The following is a 22,738-nucleotide window of genomic DNA, read 5'->3' as shown; positions in this document are numbered from 1 at the left end:
ATCAGAAATAGAAGCTCTGGGATTCACATAAAACTTCTTTAAAAAAAGAGCTGCTTAAATGTCAAAAATGAAATTTACACCAAAAAAAAGTGCTGTGAAAGAAGTTTGAAATCTCTAAAATCAGGCACAAAACAGCTGAACATGTGAGGACATTTTTACCATCCTAAATTGCAATTGAAGTAATTTTTGTGGTTCCAGTTAAATCTGATTTTGGTGGAAAGTTGACGAAAACGATTGTAGGACAACTCGTCCAACTTGCTGTGAATCGCTACATCATTAAAAAAAAACAAAAAAACATCAATTTACCTTCTTTCTATTCATGGAACAATGAATGAATCCAACAGCTGAGAGCTGCAGGAGATGAGTTTGTGATTTTTATCAGATCAAAATTCTGCACCAACAAACAGTTTTAATCGGGTTCACACTCCTTATCAGTTTAATCCTGTTTGTGTCTGAGTGCAGCAGAGACAGTCTGACCTCTGATCTGCTCCCGGTTATTCATTCAAGTGAGTCATGTGACCTCTGCATGGAGGAGCTGTGTGATTTCCTCTCCTCTCAATGGAAGTGTTTCTCTTCAGACTTCAAATTGTGCTTTAAAAAGTTTTTTTTAATCATTTTAATTCTTAAAAGAAAATATACATGTTGAAAGAAGTCAATAATTTTTTTTGAAACACATATTTATAAACCATTTGATAGATCAGTCAACTAAAGATTTGCTTAAAACAAAAAGAACAAATGTAAATATTTGTTTGGATGCTTTTTTTTTTTTTTTTGGTGTGTGTTGTGATTGTATTCACTGCTTTTATAGGGCTCCATTGTTATTATTCTGCATTAAAGGTAAAAACAAAAGAGCAAAGAATTATGACTGCAAAAAACTTTTATGTGCAAGTTGCTGAAAATTACTTCTTGATTACAGATATTACTAATTTCTACTAATTAAAGAGGAATGACATTAGCAGTTGCTGAAGAAGAAAGACATATTTTATGTTTATTTGTAATTACATACAGTAATGATTTCTATTCCTTGAATTTAATTAATTTGATTTGAAATTAATTGAATGGAATTGAATTGATTTCTATTCTATTCTATTCGCACAGCACCAAACACAACTTGGACATTTCAAGGCACTTTCACAGAGGAAATAAACAAACAATTCCACCTGAACAAGCATAAATTACGGTGAATAAGACAAATTCCCTTTTAACAGGAAGAGGAAGAACCCTCCAGAGCCGGGATCAGAGGTGGCGACTTTCTGCTATTCCGGTTGGGGTGAGGGGATATAAAGAGAGGATAAGATAAGATAGAGGGACAGGTTGTGAGTAGGGATTGAAGCCCTGGTTCAGGTAGGGGGTAGGGATTTTCCATTCAATTCGGCGATTCAGCAACAAACAGACGACACAGGACGGAGATAAAACATCAGTAAGATGTCGTGGCGGAATGTCGAGACTGAGACAAGTAAGAAACTCAGAGCAGAAACGGTTTCCCAGCAGCCGTCACCTATAGCAGCTTCGCGAGAAAATTATGGCTCAGCCAAGCTTTTATGTCTTCAAGACAAGCTTCTAGTTTCACAAGTTGATCAGTATCATCTGGTTTCATAGATAAATAGATTTGTCTATCGTTTACATAACAATGGAACTTGTTTCTCGATAAATATTCCCCACGGGAACACTCTGGATATCAGGTGAAGTTACATTAGTGCAGGGGAGGAAGATGCTCTATAGTCTGGATGTTAGTGCTGCTTCTTGATTGACTCATTCCGTACTGACAGTGAGAAGAAGCAGCAGCGACAGAAATCAGAGATAAACTATCAACAGGCAAACAGTGGCAGACAACTCCCAGAAGAGGAGTTAAGGTTTTATTTAAGGTACTGTATATACTGTTCAAATGTATATATTTTTCAAACTGCCTTGTTTTTTTTGTATGTTGCTTGTATCCTTATTTGTTGCAGAAAATAATGCTGATGGGCCTCAAAGTGAGACATCCTTGATGTTGCTGTCATTAGGACCGAGACAGTTCACTATCATCGAGTAAACGAGAAGAGGTTTGGCCAAATACCGGCAGAGTTGTTCTCTGCGGAAGACGACAGCTTTGGATGATACTCATGGCGAAGATAACAGTGGGCCTCAGTGAACTCTCCAACTTCCAATGCTGTAAACTGTGAAATGGGACCTTGCCAATTGGTAACTGTCCCGTTACCCAGCTGCATGAATGCGCCAAAACAATGATGGTAAAACCTCGGATAGCTGAATAAAAATAGCGTCTCCAGCTCAAGTTGAGTTGTCGTGGACGATTTGTCGGCAGCTCGGGCTATATCTGAGATGCGCACGACGGCAGAAACAGTGCCGAAGTGATCCGGCTGCCCTGAAACCGGTTTGTGTGTTCAGACTGTGAGTCCAGATCTGGATCAGGAGAGAAACAGTTAACAGAGACGGAGCGTCGATTCTCTGGATGACTGGAGCCGAACAAACCTTGAACCAGAGCAACAAAAGACCACAATCCTGCGCTCCATCCTCCCCTCGAAGAAAGAGAGGGAGGGAGAGAGGAGGCCATTATGTAACCAACCAACATCCCGCTCATTAACTGGCTCTCAGTTAGAGGAGCAGAGGAGAGGGATGGGGGTCACGTGGTCCGCAGGCTTGTTTACCACAACAAGGGGCGAACGAGAGAGAAACAGACTGTGAAGAGAGAGAGAGAGCGAGAAAGAGAGAGAGAGAGAGAGCGAGAGAGAGAGAGTTTTCCCACCGACTCATTCACAACTTGAGCTGCTTTCACACGCCACGCTGCAGACCGCCGTCGCCATGGAGACGACCGCCCAACCAGAGCAGCACCAAGAGAGACAAAATCAACTTTTCTCTTCCAATTCTGACACATTCATTGAATTCTCACAGACACCTTAACATCTCAGGTGATTTAATGATACAGTGAAACATAGTCCTAATAAGATGCGAAACAGTGTAAAAGTGACATGAAATAGTAATAATGTGAAAGTTCTCTAAAGTCTGTATTCAAATTAAAACAGTTCAAAGTCAACAAATAAACGAGACTGTATTTGAAAACTGACTGCTCATGGTATGTCTGATACGTCTCAGAAAAGTTAAGACAGCACAATGATAAAAAAAAAAAAAAAGAAGAAGAACAAACACCATCTGGAGCACTTGACCTCTCATGAGGTCGAAGGTCAACAGGTCAGTAAGTTGGTTGGTTGGGTGTAAAAAGAAGCTGAGACTTTTTAGGAGTAGAAATTATGAGATTTCACCTTCAGGCCTTCAGACAGTACTGCAATATAAACAGAGAGGGTTCTATCATGAAACCATCTTACAGATTAAGTGATACTTCACCTGCAAACACCAATGGAAACAATCAACAATTAAACAATAAATTTCACTGATATAATATCTATCCAAATTAAGCATTTCTTTAATTCATATATTTATTTTAGGACTTTAAAAATTGCCTTGTTTTAATGTATTTCATTCATTATACTGGATTGTAAAACACAGATTGCCTTGTTTCTATACAGATAAACGTGCCTTGCCTTGATGAAAAAGATAAATATATGTTTTTTGTATAATATATGTCTGCCGAATTTAAGTTTTCTTTACATTCTTCATAATTTTCTTCTTTAAAAAAAAATGTAACTGTGTAAACATTCCGGAGTAGTGTTTCTTTTCTTAAATGATCACATTTTTACATAGAGTTTGGTTGGGCATCCGTCAGCTGGAGCTCGTGCCGTATTCCGGGTGTAACTGTCGTAACTGTAAACACGCTGCGACACGTCGTAAAGCAGTGAGCGCAGCAGAGACTGCACGTGAGTGTGTGAAAACAGAGTTTAAAAGCAGGCTTCTTCCGTCTGAATCTGCTGTTTGGGCAGAGCGGAGGCCGGCAGAATGTTGTATCTGGTCGGCCTGGGGCTCGGAGACGCCGCCGACATCACCGTGAAGGGTCTGCAGGCGGTGAAGAGCTGCTCCCGGGTCTATCTGGAGGCCTACACCTCCATCCTGACCGTGGGCAAAGAGGCGCTGGTGAGTCCAACGAAGGCAGCCGACATCTGCACAGACAGTTTCCTCTGAGCTGGAAAGTGACTCCACATTTCTCCTCGTTTCAAACGCCCACTTATCCACTCGAGTTTTTCAGTGATTATTTACAGAGAAGCGTTTTCTTTTATGTCAAACCCTCCCCCAAAAAATAATAAAATACACGATGATTTACAGTGAAAGTGAAATGTACGGTGGCCCCTGAGGACCAAACACACCCACGTCTCACAACACCAGAAACAAAATAAAGTACAGTACAAGTTAAAATTGTACTGTACATTTTCCATAATAGTCGATACAAATATATATGAGTGTCATCCGGTTTGTATGTTTGTATATATTCGGTATATATCACAGTTTAGGCAGCTGTGCTAGGTTTTATAATTACAGCTGTGTAATTACATTGTCACTTACATATAAGATGCGCTTATGTTTATTTGTTGATTATACTACTATTGGATAAATTACTTTGCCAGCTTGTATAACTTTGTTCTTTCAGTTGCACATTACAGACCTGGAGAGTTTTTGTTGTTGTTGTTTTTTTGTTTATTTGTTTTTTACCTCCACCAGCAAAACCAACTGAGTTTGGTGGCCCAACGAAGTGGCCTGAGAAGGTTATATTTTCGTCTGCTTGTATTTATTGATTGCTTGTTTGGTGTGTATGTATGTACATATTTGACAATGTTTTTGCATAAAACGACTCACCTGAATTTTCAGGGATGATTTATCATCATTAAAAGATTCAATTCAATAGATTAGATTTTGAGGTGTTGACGGTTAACCATTTCCAAATAAATCTCACAAAACTGCAAAAAATGTCCCATACAAAGCGGATGAGAGAAGCACCACATGGAGATCTCAGGAGACCAGCTCTGTTGCCATGGAGACGCTCTCTGCCCACTGTGATGTTGCTACTTGATCTACCTAGTTAGCATCGATATGCGCTAACGGCTATCATGCTAGCGATGCTTAACTCAGTTCCGCAAACAAATGTGGCATTGGCGAAGGTATGCGCTCTACCGAATGCCCGTTCTAGTTTTATTCATTCATTTATTTCTATTTTGAACATGATAAGTAAAAACAAAATACATCTAAGTTAAAAACATAGATGTAAATGTGTTTGAAAAGTGGGAGGAAGCATAAGTTTATTAAATCCTACCCCCTCTCACGTCATTCTATTTGCACCCCCCCTTTTAAAAAAACAAAAACAAAACTCACATATTTTCAAAAGAAAGCAAAAGAGTAAGTAAGAGATGAATCAAAACATGTTGTCACAGTGAAAACTGTGTAGACTTGACCTTCGCCTCTTATGTTCTCTGGTGGTCTCAGCACGGTTTACAGCATCAGTCACATTCATCCATTTTCACACACACACACACCAATGTTGACAGCGACCATACAAGGTTCTCACTCACGACTGGGAGGAACTTTGGAGTTCAAAGTCTTGCTCAAGCACACACCCAGAGCCAGAGGAACCCTCTAACTAAGGGGTCGTACTGTTACTATTCAGGCTGAACACAGCTGGGGAATCATCGTCTCCACCCACTTAAGCCACCAAAATGATAAAAGGGTAGCTTTAAAGCTGGATTATTGATAGTCTCTTCTAATCTTCAATAGCCTATAAACCTCCGATGGTCTCGAGGATAGTGTGCTATCTTGCTGATATTAAGATAATATATTAGAGTTACCATACAAACATTGATTGACTCCTCTTTGACTGGAGGGGAATATCTTGGATGAGCGCTTGCTTCTCTTGATTGATTGATTGATTGATTATGCAATATTGATCCCCCTTGGGGGGGAAATTCTGTTACTGAATTGACTCATCGACAGCAGCCATACGGCGCGGCGCTCTGTGGAGCTGGTGTGGGATGAGGGACAGGAAGAGGTCATTATACGATGAATTAATTAAAAGCTAGTTTCAGTTAGACATTTAAACTAATTGTTTATATTAAAATAGAACACTTTTAGGCTTTTCAAGTGAAAACTGAAACTTTTGTTGTGTTTTGGGAGTTTGTTTCCGCGTCAACGGCACGTAAACAGATGTTTATAGAGTCTTGTTCTCTGCTCACACGTGTGGTTTCATTTACAAAAATGACCAACAGTGCCCACTCATGGCCTGGCATGGTAACTACTTTCCGACTCTTGAAACGGCACGTAGACGTCACCACAGTTTGAGATGATGCTTAAATCTAGTTGACGGTGACTGACGCCATTGGCCTGTGTCTCCACCTTCAGGAGGACTTCTACGGGAAGCAGCTGATCCTGGCCGACCGTGACCTGGTGGAGCAGGGTGCCGACGAGATCCTGAAGGACGCGGACGTGACCGACGTGGCGTTTCTGGTCGTGGGGGACCCGTTCGGGTGAGTCAGCCCAACTTGGAGGACGGTCTGCGCGCCCCGTAGCTTTTCCCACACACGCGAGGACGCGGCGGAGACCACAAAGTTGAGCGTCGGAGCCGCGTCGGCCCTCAGATCTGCAGAGTTCTCCCCAAAACCACCAGATTCCTCTCCCGAGTTAATAACAGGGTGCCGAACGGCTCCAAAAAAACCAGAGTTTTCTTCAGAAGAACGTCAAGTTTATAGTTTACAGGAGGAGAGTCGCTGCTTCTGTTGTCCCACAAAATATGATGGAGGTTGTTTTCTTTGTGTAGAAGCTTGACCTCTCTCTCAACTCAACGTGCATACGTCAACATCTGTATGCTGATGTATGTGGACGATTATGTTTGTGTCGTATATATTGATGGGTCATGAGAATTCTATGGCGTTTAGACATGAACATGATTGTCGGGTCAATGTCTGGATCTCAGCCTCGCCACTTCTTTGTCGTTTACCAAACTAGCCATCTCAACGTGTGCGTCAGTGTCTGATTGGCGTGTATTTTATCTTCCCGTAGAGCCACCACCCACAGCGACCTGGTCCTGAGAGCAGTGAATGCTGGGATACCGTACAAAGTCATCCACAACGCCTCCATCATGAATGCCGTTGGATGCTGTGGTCTGCAGGTAAATATTTCTCTCGCTGACCACAAGTACGCAGGAAAAGTGTCTGAGGAGTGGAAAAAAAAAAATGTATATCAGAGAGTCAGATTTGAGATTTTGCAAGATATTATTTATTTATTTATTTTTGCAACCTTTCCAATACTAAAAATGATCTGTTAAATAGTCATATTGCTGGTTGAAAATCTGAATCTCTGAGGTCTTAACGCCTCCAAGTTTGAACTCGGTGCTAATCCAAATAACTTGTTGGTTCAACTGGCAGGATATTTAATTTTTGGAGTGTATGTCTGAAAGTCTCAATAGAGGGCTAATTAGTCTTCAATGGCAAACCAACATTGCTTAGGTAGTGTACCTGTAAGTCACAGTTGAGGGTAAAATGGTGAACCTCAATAAAGCTTGCCTGACAGTCATTACGAGTTGGAGAAAAATTCCCATAATGCCCTGCAATCAGTCATTAATTTCCCAAGTTGGACTTAAAAGTACCTTTTAAACACCTTTTACTTAAAAGTAATCACATTATTGGCTGGAAAAAATGTACTTGGTTGTATTTTTTTTTAGTTTTGATACAGGGTTCCAATTTAAAGCAAAGAGAAACCTGCAAGTCTTAACCTCTGGGCACCAGTTCACCAATGAAATATGGTCATTTTTGTGGCGTCTGCCCGACGGTCCGTACCGAGGGTAGAGTTTTAATCCCATCACGTGGGAGTCACCTCACCTTTTCTGTCCCCAAATGCCTGCGAGTCGGTGCAGAGGGCAGAGTGAACCCCCGCTGTTATGCCACATCTGCTGATGAACCTCATTATACCGCATCATTGTTGTTTATGGCGAACAGTCACATTAATGTGCCCTCATCAATAACTGAGCTGTCAGCGTGGCCAATCAGAGAGCAGGCCACAGCTGGACACACACGCACGCACGCACACACACTCAGACGTGTGCTCCACTGGGAGGTTGTTAATATGCTAATGAGGGGCGGGGTATGCAAATGAGCCCAGTTCTGTCCCTCCACTGGGAGCCCCTGCTGTCAAGAGACGCCCACTCACCGCATCACTTCAGCCGGCTTGGAATAAATAAAAACTAATTAATTCACCTCCAAATGTTTTGACGATAGAATGAAACGTGTATCTTTTGATTTCTAAAGAACATGTTCTGTTGACGCTCGCGGCCCCGGAGGCGCCGTCGGAGCTTCTGCTGCTGTTTTTGTCGGGCGATTCGGTCCAGAAAGTCTTTCAAATATGCTAAAGGTGGAAATATTTCACCCTCAGCCGTGTATCAAACACATCCTCTTGTAGAGCGTCAGTTTGAGTGTCTGGTAATGAAATATTGATTACTGTTAACGTGTGTGTTTGTGCGTGTGTGTGTGTGTATTTAGCTATATAATTTTGGGGAGACGGTGTCGTTTGTGTTTTGGACGGAGACGTGGAGACCTGAAAGTTTCTTCGACAAAATCTGTAAGAACAGAACGGCTGGACTGCACACACTCTGTCTGCTGGGTGAGTGGGACACACACACGCACACACACACACACGCACACACGCACGCGCGCACGCACGCGCGCGCGCGCTTTATTTGTGGTTGACGCATCATACTTTTACCCTAATTCGGCCTTCAACCTACATCTCAAATTTTAAAACTGTCTTAATCTATTGTGTGTTTTCAACGTTTTGGTCCCCACAAGTGGTGTTTGTCTCTGCATTCAGACCCCACAAAGATATGACGCATAAAATGGATAAACGTCTGTCCAAAATAGTCAAATACGACGACACGAACATATTCTCCAAAGAAAATTCAATTCAATTGAAGATTCAATTAAATTAGAAATATATCAGCATCATGTTATATAAATCAGTTCATATTCATAGACGTAAACAAATTATCTACTAAAATCGTCTAAACGTATCGATAAGATATTCAATATCGGAAATTGTTTTAATGCGTCAAACAAGCAATAGAAATTTGCAAAAAAAAAAAAAAAGACATGAAAAACATTTAATTTGACAATCATTTCAGAGTGAATCAATAATAATTTGTTTTTAAAAAGCATTTGGGTAACAAAACAAAGAAAAATGGCGACAAAAAAGAAAGAAGAAAAGGTTGAATTTGAAGTTGATTTAAATTAGAGCAGATTTTTAAAAAACGTTTTTGATATTGAGTTGTAAATGAGTCGTTTGGTTAATTTGTGGCTCAGAGAGTCGCCAGGTGTTTTGTTTGTTTGCCCCTGATCGCACCACCATCAATCACCCCGGGGACCCGAGGGCCTCGGGGGAGGGAGGGGGCTCCAACCACCCTGTGAACTCACACAGAGGCAGGAGGTCCTGCTGGTGACTGATTAAAAATTCATCAGGGGAAATAAAAGAAATTATCACTGCGGAACAAAAATGAGAAAAATATTTTAAAAACAGCAAAATCTTTTTATTTATAATGAAGAAAATGTTTTTTTTTTTTTTTTTTTACATTAAAGGTATTTTCTTGGAGGCGTTTAATTTTACACTTAAATTAAAGTTAAAAGCAATTTTTTGTTCGTGGTGATGGATTAAAACATTCATGCATTATTTTGACTTGCAGACATTAAGGTGAAAGAGCAGAGCGTCGAGAACATGATGAGGTGAGAGACGAAGGGATGGATGGATGGATGGATGGAGCTGGAGAATTTTTTTAATTTGAAGATTTTGACTTCTGAGCTGTTTGAATTCGAGTCTCGAAAAGTGTTTGACGTTTTCTGGCCGGCGCTTTCAGAGGGAAGAAGATCTACGAGCCGCCGCGCTTCATGACGGTCCAGCAGGCCGCCGATCAGCTGATGCAGATCATCGACAGGAGGAGGGGCGAGGGGGAGGAGCTAGGTGAGTCTGCTCGCATCCGATTGGCTCGGCATCACTTTTTGTTTTTTTGTCAAGAAGAAAAGGCTATGAAAGATATGATCCAGATAATTTATCTGAAAATGTTACTTTTGCAGAAGAATTTTTAAATGATTATAATTTTGATGAAAAGTTACTCCACTAAGACGTCACCGGCTTATTTTGAACAAACAAATGAATTATCAATATTTCAATAAAAATATATTTTAGATGAAATCTGAGTCCTTCTGATACTCTTGTTTACCTAAAGGTCTTAGTATTACCAGTTTATAATAAGAATACAACCATAAAGTGATTGAAAACTGCAGTTTTCCATCATGACGACGCTCTAATATTCCTGTTTCATCTCTTATTTCAACAATATGCTGGTTTTCATCACTTTTTAGAATCTTGCGTGTGATTTAGATTCCTTTTATGCCTTACCTAGATTGTTTCATAACTTGACTCCTTTTATGGAAATGTGTCATAAAGTACACTTAAAGAATACAAAATAACACAATTTATCAAAAGTCCTTCATAAAAAAAATTTTTTTTCTTCAAAAATGATATATAGTAAAATGTATGCAAAGATACATGAAAAGAAAAACTGATTTTAATCATAAGTAAATTTAGATTCAGTTGAAAACACATGGGGGGGAAAAAAATCTATAAACAAATGATTGGTGCTGTTGGGGGTCAAAGGTCGTGCTCAGTGGCGGCGACTCGTGATTGAAATAAAAAAATGTGGCGTGTTGCTGCAGGTGTGACGGAGGACACCGTCTGCGTGGGCGTGGCCCGGCTCGGCGCCGACGACCAGGCGGTGCGCGCGGGGACGCTCCGTCAGCTGGCGTCATGCGACCTGGGCGCTCCGCTCCATTCGCTGGTGGTCACCGGGAGGCTCCACCCACTGGAGGTGGACATGCTGCGGATAAACGCCGAGCCGGACGCGCTGCAGAACCTGCGAACGATTGACAGCTCCACATACACCTCCTAACACACACACACACACACAGATCCCAAAGACCTGAGTTTGCGCTGCATTGTCAGGACTTTTTAAAAACTACTTGAACTTGATATGATGTTTGACCGCCAGACTGAGGGTAAAAGCTCCGAGGAGGTTTTGGTTTGTCCACATTACATCACGGAACATCAAGGCCCTGGAAACCAAACACTGGTCTGCTTGTCTTTGTGCGTATCATCAGTAAAGAATGAATTCTAGCCCTGGATACTAAACCATGCGGTGTTACTCTAAAGTAATACGATAACCAACCAGACAGACTCTCATAACATGCAAATGCGATCTTTGTCCGTCTCCCTGTCTTCGTGAGGGCCGGTGATTTAAGACTGGACGCTGGGGACTTTGAGTTTTACGTCTTCAAATAACTTTACGCACAAGCTTTTCTTTGCATCTTTGAGAAAAGTGTTGTGATGTCAAGTCCCTGAAAACTTATTTAAATACCAAGCCACAACACCAGTGCACTGTCGCGCTCGTCTTCCTAGCTTTGTGAGGACCATTGTGTTTCTGACGGTGTATAATAAAAGAAAGGACAGTAGTTGGATGTAGTCTGTTTATTTTAAATATCAGTTTATCAATATAAACCTGTTTTATTGAACTGATGTGACCTGGAATTACTTATTATCTGAAGAACATAATGGCTCAATATAATTTAAGTTAGAAAATTTGCACAAGAAGTTTTCTTAAAATTAGAAATATACGCCACGAACCGTACGAGTTTAACAATCCTCTGTGGTACAGTGTCGCTCGCTGTGAACTTCAGTCGAAAAACTTTGGGTACGACGCCGTTCGGAGAGAAATCCCCCCCCCCCCCCCCCCCAAAAAAAATCCTCCTGCCACAAGACGCTCTTCTTTGTTTACATCCCACATACTTCTTTTGACGCGTTTTGCCACTGTAGCCGCAAAGCACATGTTTGGCTTTAGCGCCAGCGTCTCGCTGATCGGTGCGTCATTTCATGCCGAATTTCTATTTGTCAGTTCAGAGGTTTGTAACTTTCCATCAGAAGAGCCGTTTTTTTTTTGTCTTTTTCCAACAGATAAAATTCTTCTGGAGCCACGAAACATGTTTAACCATAAAAGATCACGCTGCTCATGAAGTTACTTATGTAGTTTTGCCAGAAAATGTTGCCGGTTTAACATTTTTAGCCTATTTTAACAGAGTTTGGTTGTTGCAGGTCAATTTTGATCGGATATTTTTCTTTTTAACAGTTTGACCCATTTTGGCTGCAGTAGTTTTCTGACTATCGAGTGATTCTGAATATAAGCTGCAACCACCAAATAAAAAAAAAAAAAAACGGAGTTGCGCGATGCACCTGAACGCATCACCCATGTATCTGTGGCATGAAGCTCCTCAACTTGTAAAAATCCATAAATTAGCTGCGTCAATGTTTAAGCCGAAAGGTTCAAAGATGTGAAAAAAAGAACAGTCAGGAAATTACGGGGCTTTTTTTTTGTGCAAATTAACTTTTTTTTTTAAAACACTTTTTGCATTTTTAGCCATTTTGACCAGGAAATCGGTATGCAAATATAATTTTTTTTTTTAAATAGTATGAGAATTGTTCTACATTCAATTTTCAGAAAATTCAAACGTCTCAGCTGAAGTTTACAGATAAATTATGAGAAAAAGCTCACTGGGTCAAGTTGAAGTCAGCTCAGGATTTAATGCAGTTTGTAGACGGGATGTTTCCATGTGAAATCACCTTTAAAAGGAACAGTTCAGATAATAAAACAACTTTAAATAAAAAAACTGACTTCAAAATAGAAAAAAATAAACATGAGTTATGATGCGACATGTTTTTGTCCTTCGATCCACGACAGCGGCGTCGTGGTGCATGGCGATGGAAATGATCAATAACAGAAATGATTAATACAGCTTTAAAAAAAAAGAAAGAAAGAAAAAATACAGTGGCCCCCGTGTCTGGTCACATGGTTTGGTCACATTGTTTTGGCACAATAAAAACAAAGTGACATCCCGCTCTCTTGTGGGCCAATCAGCGGGCCCGAGCAGTGATGTCACCAGTAGTGGGAGGGGCTCAGATTGTCTCTGATTAATGATGAAGGCACTTACCCAGAATACACCAGTCTACAAAGTGCAGGGAAGAGGAGGGCCGGTGGTTACCACCCACCAACATGATCAGGTAAACAAAAAAAAATTAACAAAAAACAAAAGAACCCAAACATGTGGGGGCGGGGCTTGTGAGTTCATCAGTTCTTTAGCCCCTCCCCTTTTTTCTCTCAGTCTGTCCTGCAGCAGCTTGGTTGGGGGCGGGGTCAGCTGCAGACTGAATGCGATTGGTCCCAGGTGTGGAGGAGGAAGCTGCGGCTACATGGCGGCTACGTCGATCTGAACGTACAACTGTCGGACCCCGGCCTGTGAGGACAAAAAAAAACAAAGCAGCGAGTTCACATATTGCATTTGATAAATTCTCATATTGGTACCCGGCATCGAGTAGCTAAAGGTTTATAATTGTACACATCCGTTAAAAAAAGTGGCATCAGTGCCTCCCGAGACGTTTCCTTAGCTTCTCTATATTTATCCGATCTTGGCCGCACGCTAGCTGCAATACCGTCCTCGGTTCACTTCCTGTATTTGTATAGTTGACATCTTCCAACCAGAATTACCGTCACCAGAGTTCTCTTGTTTCGTACCAGAGTGCAACTGAGTTTTCCCACCTCTTACAAATGGAAGGGGACTCGTTCAGACGTACCTGTGTGAATATGTTGTGCGTCTGGCTCAGGACCCAGCGGGTGTCTGCGTCGGGAGCGACCAGCAGCTTTAAGGTGCCGATGTAGACGTCGGTGCACAGAGTCCAGAAGTGGGGCTCCTGCAGGTTGTAGACTCCCTGCAGCTGCTGCACCTGAAACGCAACACGGGCAAATCCAGGAATTGCTTTGAAAAGCGAATCTCACCGGGGGGGGGGCGGGATTTATTGAGTGGGCGTGGCCAGAGCTTACCCTCTGGTAGCACTGAGGCAGGGCGAGGTCCAGGGAGGGAGGCGTCCTCTGCATCAGGATCCCGATGGACTCCTTCAGTAACGGCACCACGCTGAAAGGTCAGAGGTCAGAGGTTAAACCCGAGGAATAGGGTCTACTCCTGTCGTTTGTTGTGAGAATTTCCACACAGACACTCGGATTCCTGTGATCTCATTGGACTTTAATCCAAGTTTTCACAGATTTAGTTTGTGTTTCATCTTCTGTAGGTATATTATTGGTCTTTTAAGTCTTCCCATTGTAATTTCATTGAAAAGCCAGTTGTTGCAAAATGAGATTCAATTGGCGAGTGCAACTTTTCTTAAGTCAAGTCTGCATCAAGTTTCTAAGTTTCACGTTGTAGAATTAGGCGATTAGCAAGCGGGGTTTTGGTTTAAGTTGTTAACCTAAACTCAGCTGTGTGTAATCGGCAGGTATTCGATCGGCGTTTGGAATCCGAGACTCTTCAACAGTTTTTCGGTCCGGTCCAAGTTTCACCCTTAAAAGTGGTCTGCCTTTGAGGAATCTGCAGAATTGGGAGCTCGGCTCGGCTCGGCTCCCGTGTGACTTTGACTTTCCAGCTGCAGAAACCCGATGACTGTGGTCGTGCGGAGGCCTCTCAGCCTCTCCGCTGACCACAGCGCTGCTCTGCTGACGCTTTCATTCTGCAGCTGGCTTCACTTTGGCCTATCAAACCCACATCAGCACACATCATCCTCATTTATCACCGCTGAGGCTTCTTGGAAATCTGACCACCAGCATTTGCATCCAGAAGATCAGCGAGCAGAGGCCCAGGCTGCTGCCAGGCCCACGCCGGCGGTTTTGGCAAGTTGGAGCCCATTACCAGCTAATTGCACATTCTTTACATTAGTGGGAAGCATTTCTCCAAAGTGTCCATCAGGTTGGAGATTGATCCGCCTCCTTCCGTCCAGGCAGACGCTGGCTTCAGGTGCTTTTTTTTTTTACTGAGAAATCAGCGTGCAGAAGTGAAACCTGAGACTTAATCCATCGCAATGTGTTTACAGTTCGTGACTGTTTTCTTGAGTGCAGCTCAAGATTGTTAATGAACGTTCCCCTGACACAGATTCCCTTTTAGATAAACAACATATTTTCTCTTGTTGTTCTCCGGGAAGTTACATTAATCAAACTTTTTAGGCTCGCTGTGGCGATTCTGCTACTTCTTGTGAAGACGGTACAGGTTTAGTGGCAAGCTCAGCGGTTTAATGAACTTCTGTGAGATTTATAGCAGTGACAATGATGATTCCTCCAGACAGAAGAGGTTCCGCTGGTTAGTGACGAGATCACTAGATCAACTCGACTAGTTAATGAAAGACTCTTGTCGTCACCGAGGTGATTCCACAAGCCAGTGATGTTATTTGAAGGGTTAACTGGATATTTTACTTGATTTTGCGGTGTCATTTAAATTTCCTTCGGTCTACATTGACTTTTATTTTGAAAAACCCTTCCCTTCACATGTATTTTTCTCATGCATGTTAAGGTCATTTCCTACAGTCGGTCCACAGAAACTCTGTTGTTTAAAATGTAATGGTGCACACTGATTGGTTGACTGTTCAGATACACCTTAAAACACCCTCCACCACTGAGCAGGGTCATGTGGCGGCCATATGAAGCCCCGCCCACCTCCGCCTGGTCCACGAGAGGCTATAACACTAGCCGTCAATCAACAGGCCGACACGGTGGCATCGTCAGTGTCTGCGTTGACACGATCGGCGGCGGTCACCTGACTCCGATGAGGAGGGCGATCAGCATGGAGCAGATGGGGTCGGCAATCATCAGGTCGTATTTCTGCATCAGCAGAGCGGAGATGATGACGCCGATGCTGCCCAGCGTGTCTGCGATGATGTGTAGCAGGACGCCTGCGACACAAGACAGCCAACACAGCTTCATTAACATGCTTCAACGAGTGAGTGAGTGAGTGAGTACGATCATATTTTTGATAAAGGCAATGTAAATAAAGTCCCAATTATTAAAGTAACTGAAGAAAACGTATGTAAATTAAGTCCTTTACCATAAACATGGAAAACGGTACCGAAGACTAAAGTCTATTTATGACTACTACGCGATATTACACAAAATGTACATCTTAAATTGTTCAAGAGATAAAGAACTACTAGTTCTTTAGGATGTGTGTGTGAACATGAACAGATATTTAAAAAGCACCTCAACCTGGATCATGGGTTTGGAGGGGCCAGATTCTCAGGCCATGTGTGAAGCAATGTAATGGTGCGAGAGCGCCCTCTGGTGGATCCGTGAACACAAGACCAGGGCAGGTGGAGGTTTTATTCGTTCAGTTTGTTTGAACTCTGGGACCATCCACTTTTACCATTTTGATAAGCAGATTTATCAGCTGTTCATATAATATCCTCCTTTCATTGAGCAACAGGATGTCGTCTCAGCCACAAGACGACGACTCCACCCTCGTTTCTGAATTTATTAAAAAAAGTTTCAGTACTTTTCGTAGTTTTAGAGACACGATACCCTACTTGAAAAAAAGACCAGATTAATTCAACTGTAACACCGTTAATAGTGTTAACAATGAGATGAGAACTGATTAGTTTATTCAGTGAGTAACTCAACGACAGTTGCTGACGCCTCTGTTGAGCTTGTTACTCATTCATTTTTATCTCGTATGTAAACAGTCCAGAGCAGAGCTGTTGTCTCCGTTGAGCTCGCTGTTAGCTTTAGCATTATCTCGATCCAAAGCGGTCCGCTCCAGTTAGAAGCATTAGTTACTATATGACTAAACTCCTGTTTCTGGTGCGGACCCTAAAGGTCAGTTTGTCTTCCTGCTGCTGCCTTGTATGTTGGCGGTTTATCTCAGCTGCTTTTCCTGACTTCATTCTCACGTTCATTAGTACATAAATCTTTCAAAAAGTACTAACTAACCAGGTTATAGAACATCTTCCACCCACTCACTCACTTACTTACTTCAGATATCATTACACTGACTGACAAAGTGCTGACAGTTTAGCTTTCAGCTACTGGGTGAGATCACAGAAAGGAAGTAATACATTTCTATTTGCAGTATTTAGTCAAGCGATTACACAACCTCTTATTCCCGCTACTACCACGATTTTCAGCTGCCCTCGACGAAAGATAACAATCGATATCTTTGGTCTCCAAACACCTAAATGGCACAAGGTCGAGGGCTCCGTTCATGTTTCCCGAGTTTCTCTTTCGTGGATGGACGGCGCACGCTGGTGAAGTTTAATTCTTGTGCAAGAATAATGCACATTGTCTTCAGTTTAGCGGACATTAATCAAGTACGTGCTCTTTGTGTACTGGTTTTGTGTGCGTTTTCTCACCCTGTAGGATTTGTTTGCTGGAGCCTTTCCCCGGTATATGAAACTCCTCTGAAAAACAAACAAAACAAAAACACAAAATATATTCAGCATGTTGAACATTATACACCAACAAGAGGTTTGACTCTCCCTCAACCTGCTTCATCAGCAGCGGAGCCCCGAGCTCCTCGTGACCTGAACACCCCGCCTGTGATGACGCGTCGTCCTCTCACCATGAAAGTGTGGTTCCTCATGGCTGCTGTGGCTGTGCCCGTGTCCTCCATGCCCATGACCGTGTCCCCCGTGCTCGTCATGACTATGGCCGTGTCCTCCGTGACTGTGCTTGTCCTGGTGCTCGTGTCCCCCGTGGCCGTGACCGTGACTCACGCTGCCGTTGAACAGTGAGTGACTGTGACCATGACCTGTGGACGGAGGAGACGACCTTTTGAGGACCGACGCCCGGTGGACACGCAGGTTTGATGTGCCGGTTTCACAATAAACCTGGGAGGTTCTGTAAACAGCTACAACGGCTTACACAGGTATATAGTCTTCTGTAAAATTCTGTCTTTGGTAAATGATGTGGACAGAAGAAAAAGCAAGGCGAGCTTTTGTAAGGGTGTTGGTGGGATTTCATTGAGTTTTAGTGTGGTTCTGCAAGTTTTCAATGTGGTCCAGCAAGGAAATGGTATGATTATTTAAAATCCAATTCAGTTTGGGGCAATTTGGTTTCGGGAAGAAGTAACTCTGTTGAGTGTTCGTGTTCTGATGGCTGAGAGATCGCCATTTGGAATTTTATGTGGCTGCTGGGTTATTGTGAATCTCTTGGGCTACAGCAGGGATCTGTTGGGTTACAGTACAGGTCAGATGGGTTTAGATGTGGTTCTATCATAATTTTTTTGCATAGTTCTACTCAGTTTAGTCTTGTCACATTTAACAGTATGGTTGTATTATTGGCCATGTCCTTTTCTGTTACAGGTTGGCTGTACTTGTTGTCAGTGTCGTGGTAAGATTTGGTTTTGGCCAACAGTGATTCTGTAATGTTTTAGTGTGCTTCTGCTGGAATATCTATGCGACTGTGCTGGGAGTGTGAACCAGCCTGTCGGGTTCTATTGGGTTTTAATGTGGTTTATTTGGGTGTCAGCCTGGCTCATTTGGGCATGTGTCCTTACCTCCGTCTGCATGCGAGTGTCCATGTCCCCCATGCTGAAACACAAAGATCCCGACCAGATTGACCAGCAGGCCGGCCACGGAGACGGGCAGTAGCCTTTCGTGGTGAACATCTGGAGGCTCCAGGGCTCGCTGACAGAAACACAGACAGATAAAGATAATCAGCACAGCACACCTCTAAACAGCGCCTCCTCAAAATGTTCCGACATGCAAGCGTTTATTACCTCGACGCCTTCGGAGAAGATGAAGAATGCAGTGAAGATGAGGAAGAGGCCATTGACGAATCCGGCCAGCACCTCTGCTCTCACGTAACTGACAAACACAACGACGTTGAAACGACCGCTGTCAACTGGAGTGACGCCGCTCAGAGCGGCGGAGAGGGACGGGCGGCAGCTGAGCGACTCACCCGTATGAAAAGCTGTCGTTAGATCTCCACCTTGAAATGACAGACGCTGCCAGACCTGCCAGCAGGGCAGTGCAGTCGAAGAACATGTGGAAGGAGTCTGAGATCAGACCTAAACTGAACACGGAACACAAATTCAGAGAAACATGTCAGAGAGCGATGTGGGCGCAGGGAATTAATGTGATCATAGGTTTCAGTCACACGTTTAAGAGCAACAAGTGCAAAAGAGACCAAAACAACGATCTGGAAACGGTTTACTTATTTAATAAAAAAAACCTGAAAGACCACTTGGCTTCAATGTGCTCCGACTGTCCTCCTTTACTAACATCCATTTTTAAAAACTGGGTTGGGGCAGTTAATAAGAATCTAATTGGTTTCTTCTTTCAAAACTTCATGGACTTACTTTACTAGTTGTTGGAATGCTCCTTCATCTAGATATCACTACTTCTTAGACAAACAAGGACAAGATGGCAAAGATAACAGACAATGAAGAGCAAAGCTCTGTCTAGTGGTTGTCAAACTTGTTGGCGGTCAAATCTAAAACGAGAGAGAAAATATACAGCTCTGCAGCTTAAAAAAATTAATAAATATGGAAATGAGGTCTGTATCGACAAAATAAATAAATTATGTTTCGACATCAAAGAGTTACAGATATGATAAGTCACTAATATTACCATACTGTGAGCATGCAGATATACTTGAAAAGTAAAAAATTAACACATATCTGTCTGGTCGCATTTAGTTCATACAATTAATTCACCAGCCATCGACCTATTTGTCTGGTGTTCCTCATGGCTCTGTCCGAGGTCCCATTCTCTTCATTATCCATCTCCTCTCCCATGCCCATATTTTCCATAAATATGATATAGTTAGCACCATACAGATGACTCTCGGCTCGAACTCTACACCACCCACACCTCCATACATTCCAGTTTGCAGGATATGAAATCACGGCTCTCCTTCCACTTTCTGAAACCCAGCAGTACTGCAACAAAGGTTGTTTCCCTCGGCTCCAACCTCACACCTCCTCCATATCAACTCACCCAGCTTCATTCTTAGATCTGCCTCATCTCTCAGCCTCGCTCTCCTTCCAGCCCACATGACCACCATGGGATCCAGAGCCTTCAGCCCCTCTTACCCCAAGCCTCTGGAGCTTCCTCTCAGCCAACATCCAGAACATCCAATCCCTGGACACTTTTAGATCCCACTTTAAAACATACTCAAGATAACTGTGGTTGTTCTAGTGCAGAAACCGGAATGTTTTCTTTTTAAATTGTGTTGCTGTTCAACTTCTTTTTACCCGTCTTGTACCCTCTCCATTATGTACAATGGCTTAGGATATCTTGAAAGGCACCTAAAATAAATACTATTATGAAGAATCGTTCCACAAGCAATTGAATGTTGATCAAGGGCTGCAGCAGTGATGTCAGAGAATCATGACGGCATTACTTTAGCACAACCTCATATACTCAGGTCTGACGACATTGTTGAAATTGTCTTGTGATATTATATAGGAATGTCTTAACAAAATATAAAGTGAGGCTCACAGACAAACAGCACCAGCAGGAAAGCGTCATTATCATCAGTGTTGTAAGAAAGGTAAACAAACCGCCTGATACGAATTCAGGAGAAGCCCGTGCTTAATACATTGGAAAATGAATGAAAACAATCAACAGAGGCAGAAAGCTGGATTACTGTCTGCCTCTGTTGTGTGGGTGTTCAGTATTTTCTAAGTAATGTTAATAAACAGCTACTTGACAATACTGAAGCCACTCACAACTAAGATGGCATGTAAATACGTATTTATCTTGTCGTTTCTGTCACATCCTCTTTGTTTTTAAGTATTCGTGCAGTTGTTTTAACGTGCTTTGTGATGAGTTTCTGTCGCTCGGTAGTTGCGTTATTGTGATTTCATGGGGGAATACTCTGCATGGGCTTCTCCATGCTAATGCTAACACATACGTGGCACATCGGGAACCCACACACACTCACTCACACACTTTTAAAGTCGTTATAATCCTACCTGTTACTCCATAGTCCATAGCTTAGCTCCACAAAGGCGAAGGAAAGGTTTAGACAGAGGAAGAAAAACAGATTTCTGGACGTTTTGTCGGCGAGGATCGACCTGAAAATGGAAATTACAAAATAAAATAAAAAAATAAAAATACGGAACTACATCAGCACATAGAAAAGCTGACTAAAACAAGGCTGTCCGGGCCAGTCACACACCACAACACTGCACGGACACAAGTTAGAAGCGTAACGTTCAGAAATAAGTGTAGGTGTGAGTGAGGCTAACCGGTTAGCTCCAGGCTAACAGCTGCTGGTTACTATCAGCTGGTTCGCAGCGTTAGCATCGTTAGCAGCGAGGGCTCTCACCTGAACCATCCCGACACTTTGAGCAGCAGGTTAAACTTGGCCGGTTTGTACTCGTCGTCTTTGATGGATAATGGTAACATCTTCACACTCTGACCCGCAGGCACACGCTCTCTCTCTCTTGCTCTCTCTCGCGCTCTCTCTCTCTCTCTCTCTCTCTCTCTCTCTCTCACTCACACACACACTCACACACACTCACACACTCGCTCACACACTCACACACACACACCTGCTAATAGCCGCTGCTACCCACACGGGATGCTAACAGTCCACATCCGCTCAGGGCGTCTTTCACAATAAGGGCGTGATGAACACAGCACCGCTGGAAAACCCCGTTTACTAACACTGTGGGTGGTACAACGATATCAGCATTATCATTACTACTGCTTCTTATACTGGTGCTACTACACTACTACTTGTACTGGAATTACGACTGGTAACAGCAGGATCATTACTCCTGCTTCTGACACTGGTACTACTACTACTACTACTACTACTACTACTACTACTACTACTACTACTACTACTACTACTACTACTAATAATAATAATAATAATATAAATAATATTAATATTAATATTTCTACTACTAGTACTGCTGCTGCTACTACTTCTACTTCTACTACTGTAATACTGGGCTGTAATGTGCATCAGTGAACAGAAGATGGTGCTCTCGTGAGGCAGGTGAGCTGCACTCTCATCTAATTTCTTTCCTTTTCTTTTAGGATGTTTTCTCTCTTCATCATTTACCTGCATAACTATGATAAGTAAAACTTCAGTAAAACCCACACACTCACATTCATATCTATTGATTCAAGTTGCTTTAGTTTCTTTTTACCTCTAGTTTATGGTTGGTACTTGCTGTGGTACAGATTAGTTCCAGTGGTTAAAGTCTATGTTCCTGCTTATCACTTAATTATAACAATGGCCAAGACCAAGGCAATGTTGTCCTTTAGTACCGTCTGCTGATTTTTGTGCAAACATGCAGTACTGCAAGGTTTAATTGTCTGTAGGCTTTCGGATTTTGGTAAAGATGCCATCGAGATCAATTTTCTATTAAAAAAAAAACAAAAAAGTATTGTTGAGATTATATTAGGACTGCTGTTTTGTCCCATTCTGGTGGTTAGCCGAGGTTTATATTACCTTTAAAAAAACAAACAAAACAAAAAAACATTGTACCTTTAAATGCAAGTTCTTAAAATGTGGACAACTTACAAGAACATAGGCCACACAATATATCATGTAAAACAATTAAAAAGGATTTCTTCATTTTTCATTTCCCCTCTTCAACATTTTATAAGCAATAAGTAGCAGTGCACTTTTCTTTGCTTTATATATTGTTTGAATGGTTTTGAACTCCACAGGGTGCATGAATATTAAACTTTTAGATTGTAAAAATAGTTGATTGGTGTGTTCACGAAAACCCATCTTGAGAACTATTCGTTTCGCGATTTTCTTTTGGGGGGGAATAAAAAGTCTTTGTAATGATCTTACATATGATATTATTATTATTATTATTATTATTATTATTATTATTGTTATTATTATTAGTTAATACTTAGAATAATACCAATAATAGCGTTCAGGGGGCGGGGCTTCTTCAATCTTTGGGAGCCCACACACAAGCCACAGCGCAAC

The 22,738-nt window shown here is 42.2% G+C and overlaps 2 protein-coding genes across 2 annotated transcripts; one reads left to right on the top strand and one right to left on the bottom strand.

Annotated features, from left to right (window-relative positions):
* Positions 1-3,834: 3,834 nt before the first annotated feature.
* dph5 (diphthamide biosynthesis 5) lies at positions 3,835-11,338 on the top strand. The gene is made up of 7 exons (XM_080506962.1): positions 3,835-4,023; positions 6,274-6,398; positions 6,931-7,039; positions 8,406-8,526; positions 9,599-9,638; positions 9,770-9,873; positions 10,629-11,338. Exons 1-7 carry the CDS (start codon positions 3,889-3,891, stop codon positions 10,859-10,861), a joined length of 867 nt encoding a protein of 288 aa, XP_080363088.1. The 5' UTR covers positions 3,835-3,888; the 3' UTR covers positions 10,862-11,338.
* A 1,185-nt stretch (positions 11,339-12,523) lies between these two features.
* Positions 12,524-21,231, bottom strand: slc30a7 (solute carrier family 30 member 7). The gene is made up of 11 exons (XM_080505806.1): positions 21,104-21,231; positions 20,748-20,849; positions 18,728-18,841; positions 18,546-18,633; positions 18,324-18,453; positions 17,388-17,576; positions 17,179-17,226; positions 15,594-15,729; positions 13,838-13,928; positions 13,591-13,740; positions 12,524-13,253 (listed from the first exon to the last, which is right to left on the bottom strand). Exons 1-11 carry the CDS (start codon positions 21,181-21,183, stop codon positions 13,206-13,208), a joined length of 1,176 nt encoding a protein of 391 aa, XP_080361932.1. The 5' UTR covers positions 21,184-21,231; the 3' UTR covers positions 12,524-13,205.
* Between the last annotated feature and the right edge of the window lie 1,507 nt (positions 21,232-22,738).

This window comes from Blennius ocellaris (assembly GCF_963422515.1).
Source record: "Blennius ocellaris genome assembly, chromosome: 12".
In the NCBI taxonomy this organism is placed as follows: Eukaryota; Metazoa; Chordata; class Actinopteri; order Blenniiformes; family Blenniidae; genus Blennius; species Blennius ocellaris.
Note: the sequence above shows the minus strand (reverse complement) of the source record. Positions and strands in the feature narration are given on the sequence as shown.